Source organism: Platalea leucorodia, assembly GCF_965183815.1.
Source record: "Platalea leucorodia genome assembly, chromosome: 4".
Taxonomy (NCBI): domain Eukaryota; kingdom Metazoa; phylum Chordata; class Aves; order Pelecaniformes; family Threskiornithidae; genus Platalea; species Platalea leucorodia.
In genome coordinates this window covers 61438067-61456557 of record NC_138826.1, presented here as the reverse complement: position 1 = coordinate 61456557, position 18491 = coordinate 61438067, and the positions used below count along the sequence as shown (strand labels likewise).

Sequence of the window (18491 nt, the reverse complement as noted above, 5' to 3'; positions counted from 1 at the left end):
TTAATATAAAAATGTGATAAAAAAGGAAATATGCCACTTGCTGTATATAAACAGGGTAGACCAAGGATCTCTGGGGCACGCTTTCCGCGTACTGCCCAGCGGTGGATCAGGAGCCCGTGCTTGGAACGGCAGCATGGCAGCAGGAACAGAATGAGTGAATTCCACACACCTTGATTTCTAGAGAAAATAAAGGCCCGAGGTGTAAATAATTCCCTATATTTTTACGTATAAGTCCAGTTTCATACCCTCTCCATTGTTTCCTCCTAATCTGTTCCAGCCTTTGAGGACAGACCCCAAGGTAATCGTGTAGGAGCACTGTGCCTCTGGTACCTGTTTATTAAAATCCCCCCACCCCACTGCAACAAATCACCCAAACTGACATGACTTTCTGGATTTCACGAGATAATGATGCAATTTTATGTATAAGGGATGGTGTAATTCATACTTGTTTGCTAGTGTAGTGGGATGTCTGTGGTCTGTTGTCAGCTGGGACTGGGGCTATTTTAAGAAGCTGCCAGTGTTGGTGCTGTATAATGTTACTCTGTAAGCAGAGAGTAAGTGTTTAATCAAGGTCAGAAGGAAGGGATGATGGCACACTAAACTGCTCATGTTAGCTTTTAGCCTTTTTCTCTTTATTTAGACTTGTGCAATAACTCTTAGGTGAACAAATCTTTTTAAAAGGATTGTTGAAATACTAAGCCTTTTCTAAGTGTAATTAGTTTGGGGCAATATTATCGCCATTACATTGTGTCTGTATAAAGAATTAGGCTGTACAACAGTGTTTGTAGCTCTATTTATATCGCTGTTGTCAATGATCTTCTGCGATTTGACTTCTTGTGCAGGAGTTTACACAACTTCTGTGACTGTTTAGCTGTATGACTGATGATGATAAATGGTCAAAATACTGAAACGGGTAGCAAAACCAGAACCTGTCCTGGCGCATCAGGCTGTGCATCCCTTCACGAGCTCTTACGTCTTTTCTTTTCGTTCTTCCAATTGCCGAGGTGGTGGCTAAGTCTGTGGAAGCTTGGTGCCAAATTCCCTTTGAATGATAATGTTGTAAAGGACTTTTAGGGAGAGCTGTGAGGGCAGCCTGGCCGAGAGGCTTGTGAAAGCACTGTGGGTGTGGGACAGTTGCCAGCTTTGGCTCACTGCTGTTAACCAGGAGAGTTTGGGGTCCTGATTGTGGCAGGGATTGTGCTCTTCTGGACCAAGATATTAAACGAATGCTCTGACAGTGTGTTCCCAGAAAACCAGTAGGCAATTGTTTGTTTTGTTTCCTTTAATTTAAATGTTTATGCAACTTTTTAATTCAAACAGCTCAAAAATAGAATGAAATAGCTTAAGACACCTGGATTGGAAAAACACCGTCCTGCGGACTTGAATATGTGTTAACTACACATGCCTCCTAAAGAAATGAGAAAATACAAATTCAAATCTAAAAGTCTTTATTGAAAGAGCTCCTCTGCTCTCTGTTGAGGGCTCCCTTCCCAGAAAATACAGCCTTGGCAGAATTATCTGAGTCTTCTGAACTGGTGCCTGGATTAGCAGCTCACGTAGGAGGTCGTGGTGGAAATACTCTGAATTTACACCTAGAAACTGAATGACCAGAGAGGTCAATGGTACTGCAGCTTTAATATACAGTCCGGGTTTGTAAAAATAGATTTAACTTGAGGAGGATTGCGTAATGCCTTTGCGTAGCATACGAATGGGACTTTTTTGATGAAGGAATGCCATGGTGTTTGTGAAAACATTTTTGTTTTTCTGCAGGAGATGAGCAAACCAGTTGGAAGAAACCTTAGTTAGACAGGCCAGCAGGAAGCTCTTCCATTACCCGTGCCTTCTCGGGTAGCTCTTACTGGAAGAGATTAAAACTGTTCATCCAAGTTATAATCGTAGCTTGTTTATTCAAATCTTTGTCTAAAACCACCCTATTATGAGACAGAAATGATGAACAGAACTATTGGGTAACTTCAGAAAGTCCTGAAAATGGCATGCAGTATAGCATTGAAGGTGTAATAACACGGCGAACAGTATTATACTAAAGAAAACCTCTTGGGTTTAGTTCAACACCAGTTAAAGAACTGGTGGCTTTTCCCCCTGAGTTTCACAGGCTCTGGAACGGCTCAGCGTATGAACAAAGCTGCCTTTCACAATAGGGAAGCTGTACAGCAGCGTACTGTTTGAAGTACTGAGAATTTAATCTTGTTACTAATGTTGACAAGTATTTCTGCAATGTCTGTCAATGCGTTCAACACCTTTATAGTAATACAGGCATGGAGGGTTTTATTTGTCACATGGATTTACCCTTTGGCAGTAGTGGGGGGAAGAGAGGTTGCAAGGGGGAGTGCTTAATGTCTGCCTCACATTTTTCCCTTCCCCAGTACATTTGTATATCTTTTCATTTTGTTCATACTTGCTTTTTTTTATCTCTGTTTGTTATGTTGTGTAGTCTTGTACAAATGGCTAGAAGCAGATCTCCATGGCAAGAGCTCAGATACTGCAGACAAAACCTCAGGTAAAGAGGCGTTAAGGACAAAACAATCACCAGGCCCTCCCTCTCTCTCTTTATTTTCTGTCTTCCAACTCCCCTTGAATCAAATTAAGGGTCAGAGTTTAAAAACAAAACCAAAAATCCTCAACTTTTTCATTCTTTTACCTATTTTAAATCAATAGCTGATAAATTTTAGTCTTTCTCTTGAAGCTCTCTTGGCAGATGTGCTTCCCCTCTCCAACGAAATGCCACTAGTGGTGTCAGGTGTATTGGTGGATATACAAATTGCTAGATCTTAGTGTGCTTGGTAAAGACTGAACGATATCTTGCATGAAGCTTTAATTAGAGGATACTTACCAAGAAATCGGACGGGCTTAGTTATGTAGATTAGTGGACAAAGGTACTGGAAGGTCTAGCTCCACCTATTTCTGCTACAGAGACCCAAAGGTTCCTGACACCTCAAGGAAGCATGTTTTGCAGTCTAGATTTAAATAGCAATATTAATGAGGTAACATCCCCCCCCCCCCCCCAAAAAAAAAAAAAAGAAAAAAACAAAAGGTCAAATCATGTAGCTGTATTGATAGGGTGCACAACCCACTATGGCTTCCTGCTTAAATATGATCCATCAATTCCTTTACATGTTGACATGCAAGAGGTAGGTTAGACCCTGCTCACCCCGCCTGCCCCACAAAAAAGGTAGCACCATCTTACAGACAACTCAGGTTTTAAAATTTTGGAATAGAAACTGTTTTGTCTGCCTTGTCCCAGTCCTCCCTTTCATAGAATTTCCCTTCTCTGCTGTAAGATTATGAGAATATGTGGTCAGAAATAATGCCTTCGAGTTAATGATGTCCTTGAACGCTGTCTAGCCTACCACTGCCGCTTTGGTGTCGTGGTGAGGCACAGAATAAAAGCAGCAGAGCACAATTTCTGCACTACTTTAACTAACTGTCTCCTGAACCTGACAATTAAGAGCTTAGTTGCTCCCCAGCCAAGCACTGTTATTCCTGTCCCCACGTTGTTTTCTCACTCACACGTTGTACATTACTTGCTTCTCTTGCAGGATCATCCAGTTACCCAATGCTTAACAAAGTTCTGTCTGCAGGGAAAGAACATAGCTGGATGTGATGAACACTTTTAATTAGAAATAGCTGTCAAAGAGGTTGTCACCATGAGGTGCAGTACTGTGCATAGTCGTGGTCCCAGTATGTTCCTCTAAAGGAATAAAAGATATTTTTGTTTCTGTGGTCAGAAGCGTTCTTGTCTGCGTTCCAGAGCTTGGAAGGAGCGACAGATAGCTCACATTCCCTGGACCAGAGGGTATGGGTGGAGGATGCCTCTGCCTATTTGGTACATGTTTTTGTATGCCTCTGTAGCTGTGATAATTAATTAAAACAGATCTGCTTAAACCTTAAGATCACTAAATTTTTAAATATGATCATTGATATGAAAGCCATCATGACTGACAATCTCACAACTGCAGCTGCATTTCCCTAGTAATTTTATCCTTCATCCAAAACACAGAAGATGCTTATTTTTTGATTTTGAGAAATCTTTTCATTTTTGAAATGAAATTAGCACGTTTTTTCTTGATCTAGCACCCATCACTTCACCATTTGCTTTTAATTTGAAACTAAAGATCTCTTTAAGAATGAGTGCCTTTAAGGGAAGGTGCAAGCTGTTTAAAAGTACTATTACATAGGATGTAGTATCCAATTGAAATGGAACTTGAATCTGACACATTTTACACAATTTTGAAAAATACTTGAATGATTTTTTTGAAAATATCCTGAAAGCAAAAGGAGTCCATTCAAAGTCAAATTTTAAATTTGCCTCTGATAGGCAGCTTACTCTATGAGATGTGCTGTTTGCATGAATGGGTACCACACATCAAATACAATGTTTCTGTCTGTATTCATAGTACTGTTATCAGGCCATTAATATTTTATAATATGGATTCAATTCGCATTTGATACTTGCTTCATTTTTAATGTGCCTTGCTAATCCTGTTTTGGAAGCTAGCAAGCAAGCACTTAAATAAGCACACAGTAGATTTAATGAAAATTCACTGTTTGCCTAGAATAACAGCTAAATAAATTTTATTTGCCACATGTGACTCAGCAGTTCAGAACTCGCAAGGCTGAGAGTCGCTAATACCAGGTACCCTTCGGTCCAGATCCCTTCCCTCACGATTGCCAAAGTTTTGCTCCCTGTGGTTCTCTTCCAGCTGCTTGTCCGTGTGGAGCCGAGTGTCATGTTCCACGTCTCTCATCTCATTTCGGTGAGAGTGGGGGTGCTTCCTGCTAGTTTGGCCAAATGATGACATTTCGCCCTGACACGAGGGCTGCTTTCTGTCGTGTCCTTCTGCTGTTTCTTTCGTAAATTATGTATCTCCTCTAAAAGCTTACCTGCCTGGCTTCCTGGGGGCAGCTTTGTGTGGAGAGTGCGATGTTGTGTCCTTTCAAGCTAATGACCAACTGATTCACTCCAGTGTGGTTCCTTGGCTCTTCTCTTTTGTCTTGTGATCACTGATTGAGAAAATTGTATTTTGTGTGTGCGTTTGTTTTACCTTTAATTTATTATTTTTTAAACCCACCATAGTAGTAAAATACAAACCCTGCAGAGACTCTGCAAAGGTAAGTTATTTGTGCCATTTATTTTCCTGGACAAAATGAATCCATGTTGTCAGCCTACTAGAACATTGTTACTGCTGGTTTTGGAAAGCTGGATTTCTCAAAGCAACGCTTGTGCTTCATAAACACAACTTTTTAGACATCTCTGACATCTAAGTGACTGTACAAGTATTTGCAGCAGCATACAAATTATTGGTCATTTCCAAAATCTGATTGAAACCCTAATTTTTTCATGATTGCTATGGTTTATTGGCAAATACGCCTCGGTCTTCTCCACTGGTCCCAGATGCTGCCAGAGTATTGCCTGTCAAGACGGGAGGGTGGTTTATAGGGAAAGTGAGGCAAAGGATGTTCAATGACAAGAACAGCAAAAAACCAAAGCTTTCCTTGCTCTTATGTTCCCAGTGATTTAATTTTCAATCTAACCTGGAAATAAATACAGCTTTATCTGGTGGGGTTAGCAACTGAGCCACCAAACGGAGAAAGGGGGATATTTTCCTGTGGAGAAGCTTTCCAGAATTACCTCCCAAGTCTCTTTGAACAGTCTGATGTGCTTCCAGCGTCTGCCAGTGCCACTCTAATGCCGGAGCACAGGTTAAATGCAAGACAGCACCTGGCAGCACAAGGCAGCTGCCCTCTCTCCTCCACCACAAGCTTAGGCTGTGCTGCAAAAAAAAAAAAAAATAGGTAAAGCTACCGGGTATGTAGTGCTCTGCTTCTGGGCACACATGGAAGTTATTTAGGTAAAAGCCAGGCTGTTTGCTGTCCCACTCAATGTAAATGCACAGAGCCATGTCCCTTGAGATGCCATGTGTCGTAGGTGTGCTGCAAGCATGGCTCGCCCGAGCACCTCCAGTGTGCGGGGGGCAAAGCCTGCCCCAATTTCTTTGGTGCCTATGAGTGAGCACAAGCGTTAGAAACAGTAAATGACGTGATTAATGTGCATTGCTGCTGGACTCCCATTTGCAGTTATGTGCTAATACCAGATGATTAATTAATTTAGTTGTTGACTGTCATCACTGTGGGCTATTTTTCAAGCAAAAGGTGTTTTTAAAACACCCTTACAACATAGACTGGAAAAGTGGCCCCCAAATAACCTGTGAAGGGCTCCACCGGTGGGTGAACTGCGGAGGTGACGAGTGCCTCTGAACCACACAAATTACCCAATTAGCATCAATCAGGTTACAGTAACATTTTTTCGTCATGGAAAAGGAAACCTTTAAAGTAATTTGGACTCCAGCAATGACTTTCTGTTAGCAGTGGAGAACTTAATGAAGTCATCCAAATGCTCTTTGAACTTTTAGCAGAAACAACCAAACAAATTTAGTATCAAATATCTGCCTTTCTGCTAATTCACAGTTGTAAGGTAAGCTATGTCAGATGTGAAGATTGAAGATCTAATTAGCAGATAACCTCATGCATGTTTATTTGATTATGCAAGCCCATTAATTACTGCTTGATATTAAGAATTAAAAATGTTGCCAAGTATATTGAAGTACATACCTGGAGAGAGAATTTTTAGTGGCTTTGCTTGTTGGGATTTTTATTTTGTGAAACTTCAGGAATCAGTGGCATTATATCTTTATCTCTAATGCCTCTTTGAAGAACTTCTGGGCCAAAATAAGAGGTTATTCTAATGCCATGTTCTGTAATAGAGTAACGGTCTCTGGGTTTGTGTGCTTCAGTCTGAGTTTTGTAACCGAGCATGGAGAGGATCTTCATAGCTCTTGTGCTCTGGACTGCCATAGCAGCTAGTGGCAAGTCTGATCCAGCTTGGCAGACATGATGAAGCTAATCAGCTAAATTCCAACATGTCTTTTAATTTGATCCAGTTTAGCTGATACCTTCAGTTTTCTTTATTTCTATGATGCATATGCTTTTGCTGGATTTCTGGTTTGCCTTGAGCAATTCCAGAAGCAGGGAGCTCCTCACATCTTACTATTTGCATTTATTCCTGCTCCAAGAAATATGGCTGCAGCGTTGCATCATCTTGGACCTTTTCTCCTCCCAAGTACAAAGTATCCTTGTAGAAGCTTATTTGCTTTTCTCCCCCACGGTTATCCACCGAAATCAATGAGCCGGACATAATAGTAGAAGATGTAATGCTGCAACCTGTCTAAATAACGTGTTAAAAATGAGCCATTGTGTAAAACTACCCGTATCCTTAAAAATCTCAGAGATCTCTTGGGAAGGAAAAGATTTTTAAACCCATTCTCTGAATGCATGTGAAAGTAAGTGCTGTTGGAAGAGCAGGTTAGCTCTCCTCCACCTGGCTCCCCAGCTAGCTCGGTGCAGCGGCTCTTGCAACGGGGCAAAGTGCAGTCCCAGCACAGCTGACTCACGCATCTCGAGGAATTTCCGTCCGCCTACGCGCATCCTCGCGGAGGGCTGCTCCGGCACAAGCCTCCACTCCCCCTTCCCGATGAAGCAGGCGGCTGGCGTTGGTGTAAGAAATGCCCAACCTTCGCCTCCTCTTCCTCCCCCTGCCTCTGTTGTGCAGGTGCCGCTGCAATGGCCCTGGCACTGCAGCCCCGGAGGGACAGTGCAGGTTCTGCCCTCATATGTGTTAAGGGTTTCATACAGCGAATGGTTTCCAACCCTCCTAAAACTTTGCCTGGAAAACTTTTACCTTGTGAATTACAACTGTGTTTTTCTCTGTTATCTTGTGTTCCCCTCAATTATCTGCAAACCCTAAGCTCTGCCAGGCAAAGGCTGAGAAGCACTGCTCTCAAGTGTCAATTTGTACAGAAATTTCCTTGGATTAATTCACTCTGAGCCAAATGATTGTGTAGACTGTGCTTCGCAAGGAGCAAAGGGCACGTGCCAAACGGCTGTGGCCTCAGAAACCTTTGGGTAACAGCTGAACTGTCAGTTTTCCAACATCGCTTGGAGACTGCTAGCTGCACGAAGGTTGAATTGTCATATGTAACTCAGCAAGCACGAATTATACTCCCAAAGTCCATGTTGCCTTCAGGGAGGGGTTAGTGAGGTTAGTGCCTCGTTTAACTTTTCTGCAGGAACGGTGGATTGTCTTTAGAGGTTGCCAAGCAATTGAATGTTTTTTTTTCATCCAAAATAACCTCTCATTAAAAACATTAAAGAAATATTGGTTCTGTCTTTAAGTATAAAGAGAAATAATTTTATTTTTTTTTAAAGAAAAGAAATCCAGTTCTATTTCAGTAATATATTTTTAAAAGTATTTAGGTAACACTAAGAAGTCCCAAAAGGTGCCTTTGGTTGCAAAGTAAGGTTTGGTGAAAGCATTTAACGTTGTAAACTTAAGGCTTTCATCCCATTCTCTCCTCCCAGGTGAGAAAGGAACTGAACAGGAAAGACCCACCTGTAGTCTTTAAAGCAAGAAGCCTGAAATTAGTAACATGATATCTGAGAAAAGTGTAGTAGATGGTAATATAATGAATAGTTTTTAGGAACGTCTTATTTTGATTACTGTAGGCTATCCGCCGATGGAAACTCCATTAGCAACATTACCATGAAATGCACTATTTGTATGCTGATAACTGGATGCATTTCTGCTTGAATTCTAATTTCAATATTCCTCTTTGCACTCACTGGATTCTTTGTGGGGAAAAAGTCTGGCCTTGAAATTTGATGTAGAAAAAAAATATGTTTAATCTTCACACAGGACTTGTGATATAAAAAAGATCTATAACGAATCCTTGAATAAGTTAAAATAGCTGAGAGGTGCTCATACTTTTTATTGACCCTAAGACAGTTTCTAACAAACTTGAGGGAAAGTGCTGTTTCAGGGTCTAAGTAAAGCCATCTCTAAATATTCAAGCTATAGGGGAAGATGGAGAATTCAGCTGATTGCAGGGCCTTTTTCCGTAAAACTTCAGCAGCAACTTTTCTCTGAATGATACGTTTCCATGCGGTCAATGCTGAGCTGGAAGCTGTGTTGCAACAGTAGTAAGATTTTGTGGGAAGGAGGGCAAGATCAGACTGAATGTGTATCTTTTCTGTGTCTCTTTTAAAAGTAATACGTCTATTGGGAGTGAAAATGCCCTTCAGGTTTCACAAAAAAAAAAAAAAAAAAAAAACCACACAAAAAACAACAACAACAAAAAAACCCAAAAAAACAACAACAACAAAAAAACCAAACCAAAAAAACAAAGTGAAAGTAAGCTGCCCAGGTCAGCTCTCTCTGAAGCCTCCCTGCTGTGACAAGTCATTATTTCTTCATTTGTTGCAGGAGAGAATTTTGACCAGAGTCCCTTAAGAAGAACCTTCAAGTCCAAAGTTTTGGCCCATTATCCTCAGAACATCGAGTGGAACCCCTTCGACCAGGATGCCGTCAACATGGTAGGTAGAGAAACTCTCTTCTCAAACTGTTTTCTGACAATTCTCGAGTGGTTCCTGGGTTGTTTACAACCAGCCCTTGTGATGTGATGAACAAGGTGCTTCTGCTGCGACTAAGTGCATCCACTAGGCATGCTGGTTGAAAAGCTGTAGAGGAAGAGGTAGAGGTATTGTGAAAATACAGAATATTTTCAGGCACAACAAAAATAAAATGCTGCGTTTCCCTCATTAGTTCTAGTTAAGTCTACTGTGTGATGAAACAAGTCTACCCACCAGCTCAGTGACTGGGTGAGGAGGGGTGTAGTCCCCCAGGATACATATCTGCAGGTGGGAAGGAGGCAAACCGAGGAATTTTTAAGATACTAATATCCCTGTGAAATTTTTGAGTACAAAAAACCTTGATGCTTCATATAGCAAGGGAGAGAGGAATCTTTACGGAGAAGCTGGAACTTACCTAAACCATGGCTTTTGTTGGGTGGTCATTTTTAATGGCACCCCTGCACCAATGCATCTTCTGTACATCTCTCCTCTCAGCTAAACTTCGTGTGAGTTTGTCTGTGTGGCGAAATCCCATGAATAGGGGAGTGAGGAGAAAACACTCGGGGGTGGTGACAACTAAAAGACCAATGATCCACTAGAAATTTTCCAAAAAAGCTGATATTCAAAGGATGTTTCTAAAGTCACCAAAGCACTTGTTAAGAACATGTCCTGACAAAGACAACAGATTACTGGTATTTGAGCTTCCCACTACAGAAAATGCTATTTGTTTTATAACTTAAAAGTAAGCAGTTGTTGTAATAATAACATTAACGCAATATTACCAATTCCAGCTGTTTTCAAAACTGTGTATTGGGTCTAACTCAAAATCGGAAAATTAGGGAGCCCCTTCCCCCCAGTCTAGTTTAAATATGCTTCACATTTGAGGAGGGTAGGACTACATACTAGCTACTTCAAACCAGAACTAGCCTCAGTGTATGGTGCGGGTATGAAGTGAAGAGACTCTCCTGGCCCTCACTCTGATGGAGAAAGAGGGAACACATAAAAACCACAATAAAATGGCTTTTGTAAATGCAGTCTGAATTACGTTTAGTTCACATTTGAAACTTCTCTGCAATCATGAAGGTGTAGAAATCTCCAAAGGTCATCTCAGTTTCCACTTAATTTCATTTTTTAGCATTGTGCCAAATATTTAACATGAAAACAGCTGCAGTGATGCTGAGAGCTGATACTCTGGTACTGCACATGCATAGAAAGGCAGAGATGAGCCTACTACCAATATCAGTTGCTTTGCCCACTGACAGCTGGGGATTTCGGTCCTCTGCTTCCAAATGTGCAGTGATGGAGATGGTGCAGTATTTGGGCAGGTCTCCACGTCACTTTGCATATACAGAAGGCATCAAGGACTCAGAATGATGCTTCATCAGCACAGTTAAGATGGTGATAACTCAACTACCAAGGCTACTTATGCCTTTTAGTTCTACCTTTGAATTGGGGGTGTTCAGAGGAGAAGTGATGGGAGATGTGCAGCAGGAATATGGCAGCAAGAGGTAACAGCTGGAATTGCTGCATTATTTGTCTCTCACGTTACAGTTGAAAATATCTAGTATTCCTGAAGTGTGATCATATTATTGGACAAAAATGGAACACCAAAACCAGCAAGAGACCTACTGAAATAAAATAATTGAACTTAGCTGCATTCAGCTGAAATCAAATAGCTGAAGAACACATCTTTCGTTTGCAATGTGTCTTGGAGGGAAAAAAAAAAAATCATGTACCAACAGCAGCAGTATTTAATGGTCTTTTAAATCATTTTTTGGAAACCTTCTTTATTGTTTTGATCTGAAACATCATTTAAAGTAATATCCACCTCCACAGAATCCCTTGAGGCAATTATTGGCCTTTCTGATCTTGCCTTGCTGTATTAGTTCTGCCTATGTGTTTGCTTTATGTGAGCTTCCAGAAGCAATTTTCCTCAGAGAAGAAAATGCATAAATCCTTGAAGGTTAACTTGTGAGAACTTCGACTTCGCTGGATGCCTAAGGAATTTCAATTGCCTTCTGAAACCATTCTGTCGCTTTAAACATAACCCCTGAAGTCCCAAGAAATCACTCTGCCTACGAGTCATGTTTTCTCTCCCTTTCAAAGTATACAGAGTTCTTTTTAATAGGAAAGTATTATTTCTTTTCCCCCCACTGCTTTTTGTGATTATCCCTGCCTAATGTCACATACTGTCTTCTGTGGCCATTCCACAAGTAATGTGTGGTACCAAACTGAAGATCTCAGTAGAGAGGAAGGTGAAATTTTTAGGAAATAAGCCTCCTATTTTAGCCCTCCGGTTCATCAGGGTATATAAATCTTTGCCTGTATTTCTGAAGTCCAAGGAAGCATTGTCCATTTAACATGTCACGTACTGAAATAAAAGAATTAAAGGTTCCCTGGTGTAATTTGAAGGAGCACGCTTTAACACAAACAAAAGCATCTTTCTCTCCACCCCTCACCCACGGCACAATTTGAGTACGGAGCTTGCTGCCACAGCATGTTGTGAATATGAGAAATATACAGGGGCTTAAAAAGTGAAGTAGAGAATCTAATGGAGAAGAGGTGAACTGGTGCTGATGAGCAGTGGCCCAGAGGGGCCATCTTTGGTTCAGAAATACCTGCAACTGATGATGGCTGGACTGAGGGAGGGATTACGGGGTGTGTCCGTCCTGCCTCTGTGTTTAGGAAAAGGGTAGCTCCTACTCATCACTTCTAGAGATGCGGTATGGATTAGTTGATACCTTTTTGTCTGTCTTTGTGCAGCTTCCTTTTGTTTTTACAAACCATGTTGATTATAGGCCTTATTGCAAGTACGATTTAATTCCACATTTTTCTGCAGATAGACATGTTTAAATATAAATAGTAAAGTGCTCTGAAAGCCAAAATCCTGTCCTTTGATCAGTAATCTTGGATAGTTTTCTGTGTTTATACACAGAAGCAATAAAGGTGACTGACAGCCTTCTCACCGTTAGTCAGCCAGCTTCACCAGCAGGCAAAGCTTTCACCCCCCCAGCACGTCCCAAGCTGCTCTTCCCCAGCACTCTCCTGGGGCGCATGTGACAAACACAGACACGATGGGAAGTGATTGATGTCCCAGGCACTAAGATGAAAGTTTTTATTCATTAACTGCAAATTTGAAGCTTTCCGTATTGCTGGAAAACGAGCATGGGCCCTTCCTTTTGATCTTAGCTTCTTAAGTGACTCTTGGTCGTTCTTCCCTGCCTCGGTGCTTTCCCACCTTCTTTCCTTCTCTGCCTTTTCCTGTGTCTTCACGTAGGTCTAACGACAGCATCAGTCTCTGTGCCAGGGTTTGCAGCCACGGTCTTAAAATGTCGATATTCTGCATATGCCGGGCTGTGGCTGAAACTGAATAGGTGGATGTCCCTTTGTGTGTGTATATTCAGTAGATAAAGGATGAGGGAATAATAATTAAGACTTGTAGGACATTTATTTAATACAGCCTTCTGAAACTGTCTCAGCTCATCTGAATTTCCTTGATGCTTATCTGTTCTTGATTGTACCAGTACATATAATTTGCTTATCCAGGTATTTTTCTGTAAAGTGAAGAAAATATAATCTTTGATAGTGTTGAGATTAAAACCTATGATTTCAGCCTGATGGGGTTTGATAAGGCTATAGCTGCCATTGAATGCCCACATTCTAGAAATAAATTTTTGCTAAGCAAGCCTGCCAAAAAATGAGGTTAAGAGATATTTATTGTGCAGAATAAATTTAAATAAAGTGTGAAACAAGGATTTTTTACTACTACTTTATTGGAGAAGCCTTAACCATGGCACTGCTGTTAATGCCTCAATAAAAACTATAAACCTTTTGCATGCAAATGAGGCTGCTGTTCAAAAATGGTTCAAGCTGCAATTTCATGGTTTATGTCAGCAAAGCCCATCAATTGAATTAAATTCTTCTACCAACTCCAGTCTACTTATTTCCCTATACATTATCTTTTAGAGGAATACATAAGAGCCGTCCTAGATAACTTAGGGGCTTGCTAGCATGTTGTGAAGTGAGTCTGGACCACTTGCCTAAATCCCAACCGGGCTGGTAGCAGCTTTATCAGGCTGTCAGATGGTCTCTGCAAGGTGTGCTGATGAAGTTCAGGACAGGACATGCCTGAAAATATATAATTCTTTTTCTTGACCTCTTCCACCGTCACAAGAATTTACTCCTGGTCAAGGTGAGACATTAGGGGATGCACTCAGTCATGTGTAGGTTCACATCCCTTGGGAAAGTTGGCTTCTAGTGTTGCCTTTTGGAACAGGAGGAGCACTTTGAAGGGTCTCCCTCTCTTCTTTCCTTTTATCTCTTCAGATGGAACGTACAAAGGAAGCTTTAGTTCTTCATTTATAACATACTGATTTAGCTAGAACATAAGGAGTTTCATGCTGACGCACATTCAAACAAGTTTTGCTGGATGTTTGTTATTTTTTATTAGATGACTGATAGAATTCCTGAAGAATGCCTGGAAAAATGCCTGGAGTTATCACTAGAGCTGTGTTTCAGAGAAACACCCAGTGTAGTAGAATCACTGCAGAAGATTTTGCTGAGTGGTAAATCAAAAATGAGGCTTTCATAGATTTTTGGATGTTCCCCTCCCCCCCTTCCTTCTCCCAATGTAAGCTGTTTTATAGCACTTAAGGAAGAAAGTAAATATAATAGCTGTTAGCCAATTGTTTTGCCTTCTTTTAAGAAAATTAGGGAAGATCAAAGAATTTCAAGAAGTCTGTAATTTTACTTCAGTGGTATAAGGTACTCCCTTGGCTCTCTAATTTTAGAGTACTGTGGGAACAATATATGCGAATGAGAACAAAACTGGACCTATTTATATGATGCTTAAGTAAATGACACAAAGGCTATTCAGTAATGAAAATAATTTTATGAAGTAATGAAAATAAGTCATAATGACTTAATAGGTGATGGGTGATTTTGGAGAGTGTTTTCGTTTCTTCAGTCATGGCTATCTCTTCTTTTAAGTAGCGTCAGTTTTAGGCTGTTTGTTCTTGGGCTACTTTTCAGGGGGATTATGTTCACTGATGAATGGCTTCTTGTGATGCGGTGGAAAAAAAGAATGTCCCTGTAAAGCAAAAGTAACAAAATAAAATTGTAGCTTAGATAACTATATCTATTTTTTTTCTCTTTTCTTAGCTGTGTATGCCCAAAGGGCTGTCTTTCAGGACGCAGGCAGATAACAGAGATCCGCAGCTCCATTCATTCATCATCACCAGAGAAGATGGCTCTCGTACGTATGGGTTTGTGCTCACATTCTACGAGGAGGTCACTAGCAAGCAGATCTGCACAGCCATGCAAACGCTCTACCAGATGCACAATGCAGAGCAATACAGCAGCGTCTGTGCCTCCTCCTCGTGCAGCATGGACTCCCTGGCCAGCAGCATCGACGAAGGCGATGCCACTTCCCTCGCCAAGCTCCAACGGTACAACTCCTACGACATCAGCAGAGACACGCTGTACGTCTCCAAATGCATATGCCTCATCACCCCTCTGCCCTTCATGCAAGCCTGCAAGAAGTTCCTGATCCAGCTCTATAAGGCGGTGACCTCCCAGCAGCCGCCGCCTCTGCCCCTGGAGAGCTACATCCACAACATCCTCTATGAGGTGCCCCTGCCGCCCCCAGGGAGGTCACTAAAGTTTTATGGGGTTTACGAGCCCATCATTTGCCAGAGACCTGGGCCCAATGAGCTGCCGCTCTCTGACTACCCACTGCGGGAGGTCTTCGAGCTGCTGGGCCTGGAGAACCTGGTCCAGGTTTTCACCTGCGTTCTTCTGGAGATGCAGATCCTTCTGTACTCACAAGGTGGGCACGTGTCCGGCGATGCATGTTGGGTCTGTTCCCAGTGGGCAGTTCACGGGCAGCTGCAGCCACAGAAGCTAATATAAAGTTGTTGATTTTCAGGGGATTTGTGAAACGTGAGAATGTAATGAAAAAATGTGAGAGAAGTTAGTCTGTCCTAATGAAAGCACTAAATAATTGTTTCCTCCAGGCAGTCTAGGTGCTGCTTGTTTAATTATGCATTGTATTTATCACTTGTGACAGCTAGCAATAGAATTCACTTAATTATTATCCTTACGTTGCCCTTGATCATGCTGCAAGACAGCATGAAACTAATCCTATCTTTTGCAAAAATACCAGCAGAAAGTAATACATCTTGCAGAAAACACTCTTGCTACTTTCTTTTTCAACTTCCAGCAGCATATTGAAGTTTGGTGAGATCTCCTCCCTCCTGTATGATGGATATGTTCTGGTTAAAGCACTGAGAGTTTTTTAGCACTTAGAGGCTGTAGTTTTAATGCTGGGTTGGAACTGAGTGGAGTTACAGGGCATCCCTTCACAGTCCTACTTGAGATATTTGACAACTTTTCTGACAAGGATGATGGTACTTCTTTTTGAGACACTTAAGATTGCAGTTGGCAAAGGCTAGCTACATTGGCAGAAGCTGCAGCAGAGCCTGTCCATGTCAAAGTATGCCAGCAAGCTTTTGAAAATCTGGCCTATGCCTTTTCTCTTCTGGTTGTGTCTTTCTGCAATAGTGCAATACTCTGCTACAAGTTTTGGGAATCTTGACTTAGTGCTGGGCATGCTCGGAGGTTTTACGCCTGTATTACTCTTTCCTGTATGATGTTGGTTGCTGTGAGCCTGGCCCTGGTGCTATTCAGGTACCAAAAGGTATGTGCTGCATCTGTTGCAATGCACCAGAGTGCCCGAACAAGTCAAGTTCAAGTTTCCTGCTGACTTTCAAGGGGTTGTCCAGGCTTTTTGGAGGTTCCTCGAAGTCTTAGTGGAAGCCTGTCCACATTATCTGGGTTCCCAAGTGGCTCCTGTGATGCTGACCCTAGATTAATAAAATGTGCCTCAGGGAAAAAGTTTGCGGGGGGTGGTTTCATCGGACTAGAATGAAGAACATGAAGCCAAGAGGTGTGCATACCTTTTAACAAAAAGAAGAAAAGATGCTGAAGACTGCTCAAGAGATGCAGTTCAAGCAACAGACAGCTTGAAATGGAAAGGAGAGAGAGGATGGGAAGTCATCTAAAATGAGTATGGGTAATGAACCTTCAGGCTCCAAAAGTGAATGCTTGGGTTTGTCATATAAAAGAAAAGGTCAGTAAGTGTGTAATAGTAATACTAATGAATAAATGACTGGAAATGGGGAAAAATGTTCAGGGACGTGGAAGGAGGTTAGTTCTTCTGCAAATGATTGAATTCAAAGGACTACTAGTTCTTTGCAGAGTGCTTCTCCACATGGAGTCCAGAGGTTTGCTTTCAAGAACTGAAAATGAAGGGCTTTATCTGCACTCAGTTTGAAGTGTGAGCAGAAAGCCTGCTGTTAGTTTTGATTAGGCTGCTTTTCCCCTCCCTTCTGCTTCTGTGTGTGTGTGCTTACCCCTGTCTTCCTCAGTTTGAATCGTGCTGCCTTTGCCACTTGACACCGGGGTTCAACATTAAGCAGCAACAGCACTGAAATGCCTCCCCATCCCTGCTTGTCATTCCCACCCTGGTCCCTGCTTATGGACTCACTGAAAACTGAGATTTTTTTTGTTTGTTTGTTTTTTTACTGTAAACTAGTAGCATTAGGAAAAATCTACTTGTCAGATTACATTTTAGTAATATTTTGTGCAGATGAAGAGCAACCTGCATATGCGTTACTTCTGTAATAGTCCTTGAGACTGATACAAAATATCCACTAAATAATTTTGACTCAATTTTCAGTGCCACCAGAAGTTAGATAAATAAGTGGTTTTCATCCGATTACTGGCTATAATTCAATGGTTTACTTGTTTTGTTTGTTTTCATTGTGGTTTTGGGGTTTTTTTTAAGAAAAATGCGATAGTGAGAATTAATCCTCTCCACCCTCCAAAATTCAGATTATTTTTTTCCCTCTCTCTCTATTATTGGTGAATCTGGGGATGTCCTTGACATGACCTTTACTTCCCTATCTAACATAGACACAGCTTGATGGTGCATGGGGAAAAGCATACAGTTGTATTAGGGAAATACTGTGATTATGTAAATAGCATTGTAATGCTGGTTCCCAGAGGTGAGGAATGTGGAGCGGAGGTCAAGTGCAAAGCCTCAGTTTTGGCATATCCCGATAGCTGAGTGCTTGGCTAATTGTCCACTGCGGCTTCTTTTATATGTCAGTCTTGCGATTCCTGAAAGAGAAAGCAAAGCAGCTCTTTTCCTATTTGAGATATAACCAGGCTAGATTCTACTGAAATCTGCTTTCCAAGCTTTGAGATCCATCAGGGGGAAATGCTTTCTTAAGTGCAAGTTCTTTCAAGGCAAAAGATAAAAAGAAGTTTTTGGCTTATGTGTTGTTTGTTCCAAAGTAACAAATGAGAGAGTGATTTGTCCTTCCTTCCCTTTCTACTTTAAAGAGGATGGGCTCACTGGACTGTGTTTCCAGTGGCCTGGCCTTCCTGCAACCTTACCAAACTCAACAAAAGATTAGCAGAAGATGGTCTTGCGTCCACAGGGTGCAATTTCAAGCAAGACAGCATTTTTCACCCAAAGTCAGAGTTCACTGAAATGCTACAGTATTCAAGAAATCAGAGCATTGGACCAAGACCCACTTCAGTTCACCAAACTATTTCAGTGAGAGACCTGCTAATAACACATGTGAGAAAAGTAAGCTGACTTTTTTTGCGTTTCTCCTAGTCCTGTTGGAAAGAAGCTTTTCATTCAAGCTTGCCAAAAAAAAAATTGTTCCTCTTTTTAAAAAATAAAGACTTCTTTTGGAAAGTTGAGTGAAAACATAAATTGTTGCACAACCCTGACCATACACTGAACCTGCTGGCTGTCTACTGAGAACCTTAAACTTCTCACTAAACATCTGTCCACTAAAGGCAGTAATCTTGGCTTTTTGAAGCCAAGAAGGAGCAGGAGGGATATGAAAACTGCAGACACTGGGAACAACTGATGAAGCAGCTTTAGTTCCAAACTTTATGGGCAAGCATGGGCAGCAGGCTGCCTGCGGGAA

The 18491-nt window shown here is 41.5% G+C and overlaps 1 protein-coding gene across 4 annotated transcripts in view; it reads left to right on the top strand.

The window, feature by feature from the left end:
• Positions 1–18491, top strand: part of DENND5B (DENN domain containing 5B) — a gene marked incomplete at its 5' end in the record, with an annotated part of 114674 nt that overhangs the window by 45500 nt on the left and 50683 nt on the right. For 3 of the 4 annotated variants that reach the window (XM_082308772.1, XM_082308771.1, XM_082308770.1), the window contains 3 exons: positions 2453–2518; positions 9338–9447; positions 14644–15310. In XM_082308772.1, coding sequence (XP_082164898.1) covers positions 2453–2518; positions 9338–9447; positions 14644–15310 — 843 coding nt within the window. The remainder of the gene's footprint in view (positions 1–2452; positions 2519–9337; positions 9448–14643; positions 15311–18491) is intronic. The other variant, XM_082308773.1, reaches the window with a different exon arrangement.